The sequence below is a fragment of the Apteryx rowi genome, unplaced genomic scaffold, assembly GCF_003343035.1.
Source record: "Apteryx rowi isolate R43461 unplaced genomic scaffold, aptRow1 scaffold_57, whole genome shotgun sequence".
In the NCBI taxonomy this organism is placed as follows: domain Eukaryota; kingdom Metazoa; phylum Chordata; class Aves; order Apterygiformes; family Apterygidae; genus Apteryx; species Apteryx rowi.
In genome coordinates this window covers 995,274-1,010,981 of record NW_020450838.1, presented here as the reverse complement: position 1 = coordinate 1,010,981, position 15,708 = coordinate 995,274, and the positions used below count along the sequence as shown (strand labels likewise).

General features: G+C 37.1%; 1 protein-coding gene across 8 annotated transcripts in view; it reads right to left on the bottom strand.

The window, feature by feature from the left end:
• Positions 1 to 5,549: 5,549 nt before the first annotated feature.
• HACD2 (3-hydroxyacyl-CoA dehydratase 2) overlaps positions 5,550 to 15,708 on the bottom strand; it is a 29,093-nt gene continuing 18,934 nt past the window's right edge. For 3 of the 8 annotated variants that reach the window (XM_026082146.1, XM_026082145.1, XM_026082147.1), the window contains 2 exons: positions 15,488 to 15,666; positions 12,822 to 13,056 (listed from right to left, as the gene is read on the bottom strand). In XM_026082146.1, coding sequence (XP_025937931.1) covers positions 12,974 to 13,056; positions 15,488 to 15,666 — 262 coding nt within the window. In that variant the 3' untranslated portion in view covers positions 12,822 to 12,973. Of the gene's footprint in view, positions 6,508 to 8,554; positions 9,504 to 10,472; positions 13,057 to 15,487; positions 15,667 to 15,708 lie in introns of those variants that run through there. The other 5 variants (XM_026082141.1, XM_026082143.1, XM_026082139.1 and 2 more) reach the window with 5 other exon arrangements.

Below are 15,708 nucleotides of genomic sequence, written 5' to 3'. Positions count from 1 at the left end.
CGACCGTTAACTCCTTCGGCGCGCCGCGCGCGCCGGCCGTTAGCGCCTCCGCAGGGCGCTCGGCGCAGTCGGCGCCCCGCGCACCTGCGGGGCAGGACCCCAAAGCGGCCGCGCTGCTTAGGTGCTCCCCTCCCCCCGAAATACCCTACCCTGCCACCACCGCCCGCGCGAGAGCTGCTCYATTGTGCCAGTGCCAAGCATAAGGGGAGGGTAGTGTAGTATCTCAACGTCCTGCCTCATCGTCGAGGCTGTGGGCTCGCGTTTGGTAGCTTTTCCCCGGAGAGCGGGGGAAACAAACCTTCTCCTGCTCCAAATGACAGAAACGGAGGCTTTAAGAACACCAAGCATCAGTGGCTGAAAGCTGATAAACGGAGGAGGGCAGAACCCCAAAGGAACCTCTCCCAACCTCAGGTACTTATTACTGGACCTACTACTAATGTGGCAATTAAGGCTGAAATATTTATGAATATAGGCTGCTATGGAAGAATTCTATCACTGTACTGTATATTAAAGCCTATTTTTCAACCGCCTAAACCACAAGTTTTCATCTGACAGTGTCATGACGCAGTCTCACTCGAGGGTGTTTTCTGTAACCTGGTTAGCCAGCCCCGTTTTGGGGCATGCGAAGGCTACCAAGGCTATCCCAAAGCCTTTCAAACCCCGTTCTTTACAGTAGTTTCAGCTGATCCACTGCAGCTGCCTTATTCCAGTGTTTCTACAGATGCGAGTTAGGCAATTAATATTTTACAATGTTTTGAAGGTGTCACGTCTGCTAAGAATAATATTATTTATTGCTTGATGCTCTGTGTCATGTTTTATGAAAAACAAATTGTCAGATCAGATGACTGCTTAGCTTGAGTAGCTGAAATTGGTAATTGTCTAGATGTTTGTCCAGGCTTAAAATCCCTGCTCGCAAGTAGCCTCTAGTAGTATTATTACTGAAGCTGTGATTATCTAGGGACATAGATGAGGCAAGGTTTGTAGAGAGAGGTAACATAGGTGGATATAGAGGTAACCTTCCAAACACGAGCCTTTCACGTGTCCCTTACGCTTGCTGCTAACTCCACAGATTACTGCAATCTAGGCCTTTCTGCTTTTCAGTAAAGGTTTGTAAAATCATATGCTGGATTTTTAGCAGCTGCCTCCATACAGCTAGGGTCTTTTACTTACCATGAATATATAGTTAAAGATTTTCACTAAAAAATGCATCCAACTCTTCCAGTGATCCTCACTTACATGTCATTTTCCTGCCAGATGCTAAACATTACGGTTGGTCAAGATTGCCCTCACAGTTCCCTTTCCATAATATACTTTTATATATATATATTTATATATAATTACTACCATYTTTCAGACAAAATTTATCTTTTTTTTGGATTATTGTACAACATGCCACTATCCATACACTAAGTAGAATAAAACTGTACTGGAGAATTCTGTGGTTTTTGGTTTTTTTTTAAATCTCCTTCAGTTATGCACTCTAGCTGTAAAGTGCCTGATTCTAACGATAAAGCCAGTGAAACAATTCTTAATACTTGCTGGAAATTGGGACAGGTCTTTGTTTTGTGCACAAAGTTCCATTTTGGTGTTCTTCTCTCAAAGCCAGCGGAGAAAGATCTCACTTTTCCACAAAAATGTGCAACTGTAAAACTGACCAGGGAAAGATGATGCCCATCAGATGATTTAAAATTAATTCTGTATAACAGAAAATGACTAAGTAGGCAGGCACCCGGCACTTAGCAGATTCAGCCTCTAGGTCTTACTACCTTTAATTCTGGATATCAACAACACATTGCTCAGGTAATGGGTCAAATCATTTTATGGGTCTGATGTTCCACCACAGGGACTAAATTGGGCATTATTTAGTATTTGCATCATAATGCCTTCTGGGGGCCTCAATCCAAGGCAGGGTACCATTGCACAGTTACAGCACCTTCTCCAGAAAGTTTATTATACAGATAACAGCCACTGATTGTTTCAATTCTGGAATATCATTCATGTTTCTTTTCATTATGTCATCTTATTTGCCATAGGAACAGTTTCATTTATTTTTAATGTTGCAATAATTTATGCTAAAGCTGAATCTATCAAAGTTGTTTTTAAAAAATTCCTTAGCTTTCAACCTTCATGCTTTGTCAGAAGGAAAAAAAAATTCTTCTACCATGAATTTGAATTTAAAAAACAGGTATGTAAAAATGAGGCGGCAAGTTAAAAGAAAGGTAAAGAAGCACTTAGAGGAGATTCTTCAAGAAATCTGCAGACTTGTGGAAACAATAAGAATGCTGTATTAGAGGCAAAGAGAAGGGCCAAATAATCAGGCACTTCAAGTACTGAGGACATATAAGTAAGTACTATGACAGAAAAACAAGATGCAAGATTCCATACAGACACCAAAATCTTGAAAGTAATGCCCAGTTTTAGGTGAACATATTACTGAAAATTGTATCTTGGAAATGTAGGGGAAGAAAGATAAATTAAATTAAAGATTGTAACATCACGGTACAAATTATAGTGACAGTTTACTTACTGGTAAACCTTAAAAAAGACAGGTAAAAAACTCCAGTAAATGTTTCATCCTGAAATATTTTCTTTCTTTAACAAAACCTTGGACTGGATTAATAAAACTGGGATACCTGAATGCTCACAGGTATCTTGTCTAGCCTTCATTTAAAATGAATAGAGCTATGAACATGAGCAGAAAAACAATGGAAGACAGTCATTAGACATTGTTGAAATTCTGTGACCTTCAAAATGATATAAAAAGCATTCAGGATTATTTACTTAAAATTTCTCACCTCATTTATTTAGGATTACAGGAAAGGAGGCAAGAAAGGAAAAATTCTTTAGATTATGGCAAGTAAGTTTTCCATAGGAAAGAAACAGTTTTAATTTCAAGTTCCTGAATCAATATTGTACTGCCCAGTTGCCAAGTAAGAAATCTAGCAAAGGGTATAAGAGACAAAGTTGGATACTCAGAAGTAAAGGCCATAAAAAAGTTACCTATGGTTTGTGAAAATCTGGATATCAAAAAGTAAAAGCAATACATATGCAGTTTTGACACAGGATTGCATGTTTGGCTCAACAGAAAGTTGCAAGAAAGCAGAATAACAACTTAGCTTGGATGCCATAAAGTCATTTCTAAAAGTCTAATAGTTGTTATAAAAACACTCAGGCAATTAGTAAAGTCTCTGTTAATAAAGGAGTGATTTATAGGTAATAATTACCTTTTCCTTTGGTAACTTAGTCCAGCCAATTTATGAAGAATGACTGTAAAAGTGAGCAGCTCCCATGCCTTAGTCCCAACTAGCTATTAACAAGCTATAACCTTTGTCAATACAAGTATTCTTTGTATTTTCTAATCTTTAAAATGATAACATTTACTTGCCCTGTTATTAGAGATCAACAAACACAAATATCACAGGACAATGTACTGCTGAAATAGAGAAACTTAATTGTTCCTTATCTAGAAGGGCTAATGTCCTACCTTCCACCCTAGCCTAGCCTTCCCAAATTCTATTCACTCAATCTTTCAAGCTATTCTGGTTTTGGGGAAAAATACCATTAGGTTCCTTCAATCATAATTTAATCAAATTCTGCATTAAAATAGAAACTTGCAATAATTTCTTTTGTTTGGGCTCCTCCTCCTTCAGACAAGTGTTTCTCCTTGTATTTTAAGCAAGGAAGCTAAAGAATGTATCTAAATGGAAGTAGGCATGTGGAAGATTTACAGAATAAGGACAGAAGGACAGAATTAGAGAGCCATATTAAGTTCACAAGATCCTCCAGGGCAGCTGTGAAGGAACCAGCAAGTACAGTGGCAGAGCCAAGTGAAGCACAGATCTGAAGTTCTTAAACACACAACAGTTCACACAAACTCCAATTTCAGATGCTGTCTCACAAATCAATATTAAAACATTTTTCCCTGTATGATTAACAGTAGATGCAGTAGATGCAAACATTAATATTCTGCCTTTGCATTATTTACCTAAAATAGGGAAGAATGTCTAGCTAGTGGCCTCAGAACAAGTGCCACACATTTCACTTCTCATAACTTTTAGCACTAAGATTCACACAAGTATTAAATACAGAACTCCAAAATAYCTATGCTCCCTCAATTAGGGAAGCCATTGTAAAACAGATTCTTGGTCTTGTCACTGACTCTTTGCATAGTCCAAGGCAGCCCTTTAAGCCCAGAGCTAATAAGAGAATCCAACTTGGAGGCATGAAATACTGAACCTGAACAAGCTGCTGTTATGCATTCTCAGGCTTTTATTCCCCAGTCTTGAGGATGCACAAGGAATAGACCCAAAGGTGAGTAGAAAATTGTGAAAACATAGAAACACAGCCATAAAAAAATAAAACCAGCCTGACTCATAACTGACTTATACGGTTTCAAGGCTACACAGAAACCTGGAAAGACAACTTGCTTATTGAATCAGACTATCATAGCAGTGTCTGCAGCATTCCTCTACAAATTTAGAACTAAGAATATTTGCATTTCTATGCTGTTTAGGTCAACCTAGAGCTGGATGCACACACGTGCAATACTGAAAGACTACATCATGAAATGCACCTTAACGTAAATAATTCAAGTGGGTCATTTGCAGGGATTTAATGTAACCCTGACATCAAGAAAAAAGTAGCTGAGGATTCCAGTTCTTTACAGAGACTGCATATGCAACAGTTTGTTAACTGTAGCCCATATAGACCTACTTAATTTTCAGCCTCACTTTAGTCTTGCTAGCTCAGCTATGGATAGCATCAAAGCAATGGTAGAGTGGATTTCAGTAATCCAGAATGGACTTCTGTAGCTTGTATGAAGTTCAGAATACAACAATTATGCTTTTGGCATACAAGCTAGACAGCTTTTACTTACTTCATCAAATACTTCTATATAAGCTGTAATGAGACTCAGTCTTAAATTCCACTTATAAAATTACTGTACTTATCTGCAGCACAAGCACAAATGAGGCACCGATATTTAAGGTCACAAATGCCTAAAATGGAAGCGTGTGATAGGCCTCGTCATTACAGCACTAAGCACACCAGCAACATATCAACTTCCAGTACTGGAAAGCCTAGCTTCAATACACCTGCAAACAGGGCGCACAGTCAGGTGGTTTTGCCTATTAAACTTACCAGTTGCCTCAAGTCACGGCTTTGCGCACCAGAAGAAACAGCCTGATACTGTAACACAACTACACAAGGAACCACTTCCTTATTTTAAATAGGGGTGGGGGAAAAAAAAGTGCATGGAAAAGTATTATTCTGCACGCACAGACTAAGGAAACCTAGTTTCAATTGTTTTCATCTTATTATCTGTGTATATCCCCCCTCCATATTTACTGTGAGATGAGATCAGCACATGCTGTGGATGCTCTGGAGCTAAGCACAGGCTAAACTGGCAGTTAGACTTCTGTCCTTCTTTCAAATCCAGCTGGTGTTATTCAATGACTGTAGCCTCATTCAGGAAGAGGTAAATGGGCCAGATAAGAAAAAATGATTGCCTATCCTGTTTTCATCAGGAAACCAGACTTTGAATAAAAATATACAAAGGCAGAACATTTTTTATTCAAAAGTTATTCTGAATTACATAACTGCAAGGGTCATAAAACAATATATTATACAATACATTTATTCTTAAAAATTCATGTAATAGACTCCAACAATGGTTTATTACACAAACAAGTCTCAATTTTAAAGGCAGAACTGAAAATACCTAAGTAATATAATTTCAATGTTTGTGGTATGTAATGGCTTTACATCTTTCCACAAGAATTTTATTTCTTCAGCATCCAGCAAGCTATGGCCTGATCTGCAGCCTTGCAGCATCAAGAACCTAGAGCACACTGGCCCTTAAATGCTCATGTATGCCTCACATCTGGATGCACTTGTACGCCTGGAACAGATTTCCACATATCCTTTGATTGCTTTTTGAAGAGTAATTCAAATACCTCCAGGTTGCAGAGTCTACTTCTGGTAGGGATTGGCAATATCAAGCGTTAATTCCCAGTCCTCACTAAGTAAACTCAACCAGCAATGTCTTATTTTCTATCTCACAGCCATTTTTCTTGCTGAGGCAAGAAAGTTTCTTTGCTGCTTCCATCAGTGAACACTTGCAGTGCTTTGTTTCTTCAATTAACTTTATTTGTGACCACTCTTGCTGTCTGGCGAGGCAATCCTAGCAAGCATATAGGAATAATTAAGTAGTAGCACACCATAATCATAAAATTAGGACAGTATGAAAAAATCAAGAATGCTGTCCTCTCAAACTGAACTTGATGTTTGCTACATGCATGCCAGTATCCTGTCCTGTATATTGTATTATGCAGTTTGTTCTACTAGAATGAGTCAGCATAAAGTGCCTTCACATGCTATGAAGAACAATGAGAAAGAAAATAGCTTCTACAAATGCATTTGTAGAGGATGAAACTGGTTCCAATTACTTCTTTTATTCAGCTGAATATTCATTTGAAGTGTGAACATTTCTCCAGCTCAGCTCCATTGCTGCGGAAAGGCAATATACTAAAGTTAATTGCAGTACTGTATGTAGTAAGAGGAAAAAAAAACCCTTAGAACAGTTTAAGTTGTACTGAAAAGCTGAATAAGGAAATGTTACTACTCAGTCCAGTAACTTTCAAAAAAGTAGTTTATACACAAGACCTGAGGCCTAAAACAGAGCACCTAAGCCATTGCATCCAGTTCCCCATAGTCACAAACTTACAGTGAACACTTAGTGCAGGGACTCAAGATTGTCAGAACCAGACAAAACATTTCAGCAAATACATTTAATGGTGTTATTCTGCTGTTTTTCCATTACGGGATACCAAAGGAAGAAAGGAGAAGAGTTTGAGAGTTTTGTTGATTCCCAAATGTTTTTTGGAAAGATCAGCGTTAGCTCTGTATCCTCCTTCTTCCACCTCATCTTTGTACTAAGAACGTCATTTATCAGAGCAGCCCAGCACACAGTATATTTGTCTTTGTCCATTACGTGAAGGGCTGTGTTTTATCTGAAGAAACCTTTAACTAAAAACCAAAGAAATTTTATAAAGCAACCTTACGTTAAGCTGATTAGAAAGCCCTCTACTTCCTATATCCCCCCCAAAGTGAAATTGTTTGTAGGCATGCAAGATACAGAAGAAACAAAGGGGTGACCTTTAAACAGACATCAACCTAAAACTAATTTTAAGAGAGATAAAAAGTAGCATTTCAGGCTAATTCTATGTTCTTTAGATTACTACTCACTGTTTTTAGAGCAAGACTAACCTATTGTAATGCCTAGGAGGCTCAGTTTAGATTACACAGCAATCATGATTCTGCTAGTTTAAGTGTTCAAATTAGAAAATGCCAGTGTTAAAGTTTTTAAATGTAGGCTTGTTGTAAATGATATTTCTATATGGTGACTATAATGCTTTAAGCAGTGCCTAAATGACAGCTACAGATGGTTGCAGAAGACTGTGCAGACACTGTATGAAGCAGTGAAGTTGTAACACAGGAGAAAATGCAGTTCAGTGTTCACACACAATTCCACCAAGAAAGCCTCTGAAAACACTTCCGGTAATGAATTTCCCAATAATGCCATCCTTATGGAGTATCAGTTAATGTAAAATTTCTATATACAACCTGGACAGAATTCATTCATTTCATCTATAGAGTGCCAGTTTATTGTGACACTTTAGAGCTTGTGCCTTGGCAAGCATAACTAGAAAGTTTTTCTAAACTTTCTGAATTATGCTTTTGTAGTGGTGGTTTGAAATAATATATATCTACTTAAAGGACTGGAAAAAAAAATAAGATGCAATATTGACAGCAACATTTCTTTCCCTCATACTAGCACGTTATCAGTGTCATCACATCAAAGAGAAAAGCCCGCCTTTGACAATACTAATGCCAAGCTAAGTTGTGAACACATCAAAAGGGCTTCAGTGACTTTAAGATCTTTCACATCTTTAAAGGGAGTTATTAATCTGATAATTAGTGATCAGCAAGATTAGAAGAGTTTTAAACTTTCCATCCAATTTTTTAATTTTGACTGCTTCTAGCTAGCCTTCAGAAATGATTACAGAAACTTTAGTATTGTGGTGAGAGAGAATTAATAAGAACATTCTGACAACTGTGGAAGTGTATCTGTTTAGGAGGTGGGCAAGCAGAATGTAAAAGCCCCTGGATATTGAGTGGAATGTTCAGACAGTCGGGCAGCTTGATTCATCATTGATCCCGACTCTCTAGAAATGCTCCATCCATACCAAATAAAGCTGAGTCACACACAGATTCACACCTTCTTGTTTTATACTCACTATACCAGCAGAGAGCCTTCCAAGTCTTATGTCAGGAACTGCCAACGCTTTATTTAAGATGAGCCTTAAGTACTGTTGTGAAATTTATTTGCCTATGAACACAGAATCCTTATGCTTCTCAGACTTTTTCATTTTATCCTAGGTAACTAAAATTGTTTCCACATATGCTGTTTTTCAAATGCAAAGAGGAAACAGAAATAACAAGTAATAGTTAATCTAAGGCGCAAATGGAGCTCAGCACCACTCCTCACAGCACAGCATTTCAAAGAGAATTTTAATTACACAGTAGTGCTAAGTCACAGCTATCATGCGTAGGACATGTGCTGATGCTGGGCATGACAACATTATTTCATCCCTTCTGCAGTAAAACAAAAAAATCACTGTAGTTGTGCAATCTTATGACAAGCATATGCCTAGAATAATAGCACTCACTCTGCAACTGCTACTCAATTCCTATTAGGCAACTGTAACTTGTTATTTATGAGAATTAATAGAACCTAGACACAGTATTTAAATCTCTCAGGAAGCGTTAAAAATGCTAAGAACGTTGCTGTGGTAGCAGACACATTATATTTAGTAAATGAGCTCTGAAGTATTTTGTTGCTTTAGTTAAGCATTCCACTGTATTTGTAATACTAAAAAAAAGGTTTGTTTTTGTAGAAAACCATCACCACCTACAGTATAGACAACAACAGAAGAGCAATAGGCTAACATTCTATTCAGGGTCCTTCAGGAAGTTACAGAATAARTTTGAATTTTAATATAATCAGTTAACATGTTGTGAACATCTCTTTCAAATGTGAAAAAACAGAACATTAGTAACAGAATTTAAGTTAACCTTGTCTTTCATTTGAGATCAAGAAGTTATCTATGCCAAAAAATCTTGTGAACTGCAAGATATTATATACAGATGAAGAAAAATACAGCCCTAATTCACATTTACAAAGTATCTGTTTTTTTTTCCTTAAACAGTAGCAATACAACATGTTTTGTTCAGAATTATTTTATTTGGATTACAGCAATTAGTATCACTGGTCAGTAGTCCAAATCCAGGCAGAGAGCACAGAATCAATTTCACAAGGCAACAACACAGACTAGTATTTTAGCATACAAACCATTTCACTGCATTATCAAGTAGAAATGTCTTCCAAACATGCATAAAAATTCTATGCTTAGTCTTTCAGAGCTCCAGGTAATACCAGATTCCTAAATATACAAAAAATACATTTAACTTATAATAATCTTAGTGAATCAGACTTAYAAAATTACAATTTTATTCTTCACAACATAGAAAAAAATACAAAAATGACCGTATATAGTTTTCACCCAAATTGCACTGACAAATATACATCAAAACATATGATTTGATGTATATTCATGAAAATTTGCATCTGAAAGATAGGTTTTAAAATGACACTGCAGATTGGTCCACACAAATGCCAACCTTTCTACTGATAAGTAAGAAAACTTTGATAGAAACATCACATTGTGAAAAATTACAATTTACCTGCACTGTAGTCTGCATCTTACTGTAATTTACAATATGAACATTTCTACAACTCCAGTTGTAAACTATACACTGGGAAGAACCATGGTCTTTTTGAGGGTAATGACTAACTTGGACAAAGCTGGCACGGTAGAACATGGTAGTATTGTCGACTGAACTAGAGCACACAACACAAAGACGACCAGAGCAGAAAAGATGTCTGCTGCAGCAGTTCAGTGATGCTGATAGAGAGAAAATATGCAAGCCAAGTAAATAGCTTGTGGAAAAAAAACCAAACCTCTAGATTTGTGAAAAAGAGTACTGATCAAAGCTTCCATTATAAAGTTCACATACACCACATTATAATTTCACTGATAGATGAGGTGACATTTGTTATCATTTTATGAAGAAGGAAAAAAAAACCAACAAAACCACACACGTGTGACCCAAGTCAGTATTAGGGCACCATACTACAGTTTTTATTCAAGATCACCTTCCAGTGATTTGTATGGAAGCTTAACTTTAAAAAGCACTGCAATCATAAATGCTAGAATCCTTTTATCTATTGATTGCATGTTTCATCAGATTATAGATTTAAAAAAAAAATCAATTATTTTTTGTTTGAGATTTCTTACTATCAAAATAATTTCTTTTCCTCTTTCTTTTAGAAGGAAAATAAATGCCATATTCTTTAAAAAGGCTGTAGTTTATTTGCATTTGTGCAGTAAATTAATATTTTCAGTTGAAGTAAATATTCCAAAATAAAGCTTGCTCAGTAAAGAGGTTGACTGTACAAGCCTTCTCCCTATTSGTGACTTTCTGCTTCTTAGGCCCAATGCTACAGATTTGTGCTACATCTTTCCCATCAAGGTATCTACAAGTTTGATTCATATAGGAATACCATACAGCCATTTTTATTCCCTCCGACCTGCAACTACAAACTTGAATCCAAATCCTATATTCAGGCACAGAAATCAAATCAAGAAAAATTTCGGGAGCAGAGCACCCACAACATCCAGTAACCTGAGCACATCAGGAAATCAGATTTTTTTTAAATGACATCCTTCAGAAACACTGACACCAATAACTGAGAGCAAGTACAAGCAAAAGGAGATGTGTTGTTCAAAGGTGACACATACATCTTTGAACAGTGAATTCAGTATAATGCAACATTTCTCAGATCACCAGAACACAGCAGTACACAGCCTAAAAGAGAAATGAATTGTGTCTCAATGCAAAACCACTTTTAGGCTGTACATCGCTATAGCATTTCTGATTACAGCCAACAACTGTCTACAGAAGGTTCCTTAAAATAGAAGCAAAGATCATGATTGCCTCTTATTCCCTCCCTACTTACAATGGTCCCATTTGTGTTGAACAGGAAAGGTATTCAGCACACTACTGAGTGCTAGGAAAATTCAATCAAACTTTTTGAGGGAGCCAACAAAAAAAATTACAAAATGTAAAGTTTTTTTAAACAGAGCTCTGACAAATATAAAACAAAAGTAACTGTAAATCCAGCTCTCCCTAACTGCTGGAACAGAGAGGCCATGCACTTAGTACGTACTGCCCTACATGGAGAGAGCTGCAACGTGTCAGTGTGCTGGGACACGGATGTGGGCCAAGGCCAGGGGAGGTGCTGGAAAGCATGGCACAAGTATCACACATACATGGTAGTAGTCACACCTCATTTGCGCACTGAATCATGACGTTACAAGAGGGGAGCCAGAGAAGCCCTAGTCTTGGTGTCAAGCGGCTCTGATGGGGTAAATATAGGACTTTGACTACCAGTACCTGACAGAGCAAAGACCATACTCCACATTTCCTTTTGCCTTTGCTTGGATGTCTGCTCATTTCCCTGCTCCCTTTGTTGCTCCCATTCTCCCTCAGCACACAGTTTGTTCGTAACTTGGGCCACTGCTCACACAGCATTAGGACATTCTGGCCTGCCACATGGTTTTCTCAGTCCTTTCATCTTCTGCTTTACCTTCCCTAGGGAAGGTTTGGCCCAAGAACCCAGAGCAAGCACCTAGGTAAGTTTGCCTTTCTGTGCTCTTCTGCTCTTTCAAGAGAGCAGATGAGGGAAGGCTTGTCCAACCTGCAAAAGCAGCATGTAACACATGAGACACCTGCTTTCAAAGAAGGAACTTATGACTTAGGTTTTTTGCAACATTTCAGAAGCAGAGTGTCTGGAACTGCCTGTTTGGATGTGCCAGGGTGATACATATTAGTCACTTGAGAAAAGACAGGTTGAAGCACAAGGCCTGCAAATGATTCTACAGTAGATCAAATAGTCCTCAACATAGAAAGATGAGTACCACTGAGCTGGTCGATAATTATTAGAGATGATAATATAAAGTCAAAAAGGGAGAACTATACCTGTTTCTAGCTGACTTGCCTCCTTATATTGTTCAGATTCGTCATTGATGTCACGAGAAACACTATGATAAGTATTCTTTTATGTTTAAAAAATATCCAAGGCTGCAGTACTTAAGAGTTTTAGTGTTTCAGATCTGCATTATAGCCTCTGGATGAACATTAGCATTTGGGTAATCAGCTTAAACAAGATTTTCAGAAAACATACTCTGGTCAGACACCCTAGTATTTAAATTCCTGCAGAACCCCTTATTTTCCATAATTGCCTTCCTGATCCCATTGCCTGTTAAATTCACAACCCACCTTTCTAAATTCAAACAGTCTGCCTGGGTTACCTTCTCCACTGGAGTCTCTGACAAAAATCCTAAAGCATTCCAGAGCATATTGTTTGCTTCCACAGCAATACATACAGTTTCTGGCATGCAGTCAAGCACTTAAAAAGAAAATAATAAAGATACCAGTAATATAATCCCAATTCAAGCATTTAGTGAGTACAACTTTATCACTCATACTGTAACCTTCAGGCATTTAGTAATAACTGAAAACCATTCAGCATATCATTTAAGGAAAAGTAAAAGGCTAACTGCCAAAGCCATTTAAAGTTTAGAAGTTTTCTGAAGCACTGCAAGCTGAAAATTATTTCAATGTTTTACACCRTGGAATTTCAGTGAAATCAGGTTTATTGGTTATTCTTGCTAAATTATTGGTCTTTTACCTCTGACTTAGTTTATCTTGGTATATTCTCTATAAACGTGCTGAATATTGAAAATCTGCAGCATTTTGATGTTTGAAAAGTTCTGAAAAGGAGTTGGAATTACTCCGACTTCTTGTGTTCTTCAGTGTGGGAAAGTACCTTTCTCCTCTGATGTAGCATGTGAAAATACAGCTGAGGAAAGACTGAAGAGAAAACAAACATCAGTAAATAAAGCATGCAGTCAGGTTTGTGTGTCAACGCAAGATGCACAGTCACATACTCAAGGTCACCAATTTTCTTTGAAAATAAAACATGCTTATCCACTTTCCACTCATATCATCTACTGCCTTTTAGTCTTTTAAGGGACTAATGTAGTCCTCAGACTTCATGTACTATTTATTTTTTTGCCAGAGCAATCAATTTTGAATTAAAGGCCAAATACCTTCTTTTATAATTAACTCTGCATGTTCAAACAGGATGACAAAGTTTCCTGAACTGCGCACACACAGTAGAAAGAACATACTTTGCAAGGAAGAAAAAGAGCACCATAAGGAATGAAACTCTTCCCAAAAGGATAGACTTTCCAGACTTGTTTCTCTCCTTACAGTTTTAGTGTCCATTTTTCAGGATCTAAGAAACTGTACCTGAACAGGTGCCTCTCTCACCTGCCTCTTTATCCTCCACGCAAAGCTTCTTTCCTCCTTTTCTAAGGCTGCATTATACAGTATGTTTGCAGAAGAACAAAACAGAAGATGGAAAACATACATACATGAACAGCAAAACCTAAAACTGCCATTAGACTCTAAACCTTCATCTTGTGAACCGTATGAAAACTAAACAAGGTCAGCATCAGCCTAGATTACATCAGTTATATACACCAAATGTTAGTTATAAATGGAGACCAACCAAAGACTGTTTAGTTTATGTACTAAAATATTTACTATTTGCTTCAAGTTGACATTTCTTCTGGCTTTCTTTACGCTGTATTTAATTTCCTAATCGTTTCCCCTTATCCTGAATTTCAATTGATTTCACTCCCTCAGTGTGAAGTAGTGAATACAGCTGGTCAGAAACACAGTAGTATAAAGAGCCACATGGTGTCTCCATTAGAAGTCTACGTAAATTCAGGTACTCATTCATAACTGGGATCCTTTATATGCAGAGAATTTAATGACATCTTTTTTGGCAAGATACTAATTCTGACAGACAAGTATTAGAGATTTATGTAAAGTAAATGATAAAATGGAACTATCAGGAATGTTAATCTCAATTTTCAACAACAGTTTTCAAAGCTTGCTCTCTTCGCAATGTTAGCATTTACAAAATTTTAAAGATCTTCAGTGGGTTCAGAAGGCGACGCCCCTGCACAGGGAGCCTTTATCAAAGAACAACTGACTTGTGGTGTAATAGGAACAAGTGCAATGAATGTTCATCTTCCTGCATCTCCAGAATACCACAGGCTATACCTTCATGCAAAAAGGCACCTAACACCACTTAAGCCAAAGTAATAATATCATGCACATATTTTTGGTCCTCAGAGTTAAGATACCAATTCACAATAATGATAAAAAAAAAAAAGAGAGAGACTGCATTCAAGTTACACATCTGACAAACGGATCACACAAAATGTCTTATCTGACAGCCCACTTCTCTGTGGTAAGATAAAAGATATTTTAGTGGAGAGAGAGGGATAAAATTGTTATTTGGGTTCAACTTCCTTCCCTCCCACATGGCCTGTCAACTGTGACGTAGCTACTTCAAGAGAAGTAATACTCATATTTATTTTGACTGAAACAGAAGATATTATTCTGCCTTCTTGGAGTTAGTAATATCAACTTTTTTGGAGGAGGGGGCAAGGAGACACAAGTGTATGAAAAGTATTTTCGAGAACAGCTGAAGAAATTTATAAACCTTGAGGTCAGAATTACAAAATAATTCACTGAGAAAGTGCTTATTATAAAATACCACAATTCTGAAATTTAAATCTCGTTATATGATTTATCATTCTGCACAAACAACAAGGTTCAGATAAAGACAGCTACAGAGATAACTAACAACAGCAACATCATCACTGCATTACTCACTTAGACCTCTGTTTGCATAATTAAATTTGCTACAGGCTTCAGGTGGGACTCAGAGACTCCAGTATTCCTATTGCCTATTTCAAAACAGCAAAGCCAGATCTCGTTCCATCTATAGAAACAGCAACCTGAGACTATCTCAGTTCAAGGTATTTAAACAGAGATGCTTCCTAGTAATCAGTGGAAAAGCAATATTCTTATGCCTGAAAAGCAACCAGGTTCTAATAGATTGTTTTGAACTTTCTTCCCCTAAAATTCTGTAAACTTAAAAATTAAGAAAGACAAAAGAATTTTTAAGACAAAAAATTATGAAGTCAGTATGTGCCAAGAAGTACTACAGTTGTTTTATATTCCAACAGTAAGAGAAAAAACAAACAATATTATTATATTGCACGTGTTGGTAGAAAGCAGTCCCTGCTATTTTAGCTCTGAGCTTTTTTCTTTAGGTGATTTTTGAAATTAATTACAAAAAAATACTTAGTTATGTATACTTTAATCCCACAGCTTTTCCTCACACTGCTTTTAGTATAAAACACTTAAACCTCATACTTACTTGGAATGTAAGAGATCATAACCAGGATCAGGAATGTATAGTAGTCAAAAGAAAAATTGTACTTGTTAGGTAAACTAATGGAATACAAGCCAGACTGTCTGACGAAGGGTAATGCAGCATATATTGTGAGTAATTCGCCTGAGACTCCCATTGGATACAATACTATAAACAAAGTGTACCTAGAACAAAATATTTAAGGAAAGGATTAAAAGTCAAACTCC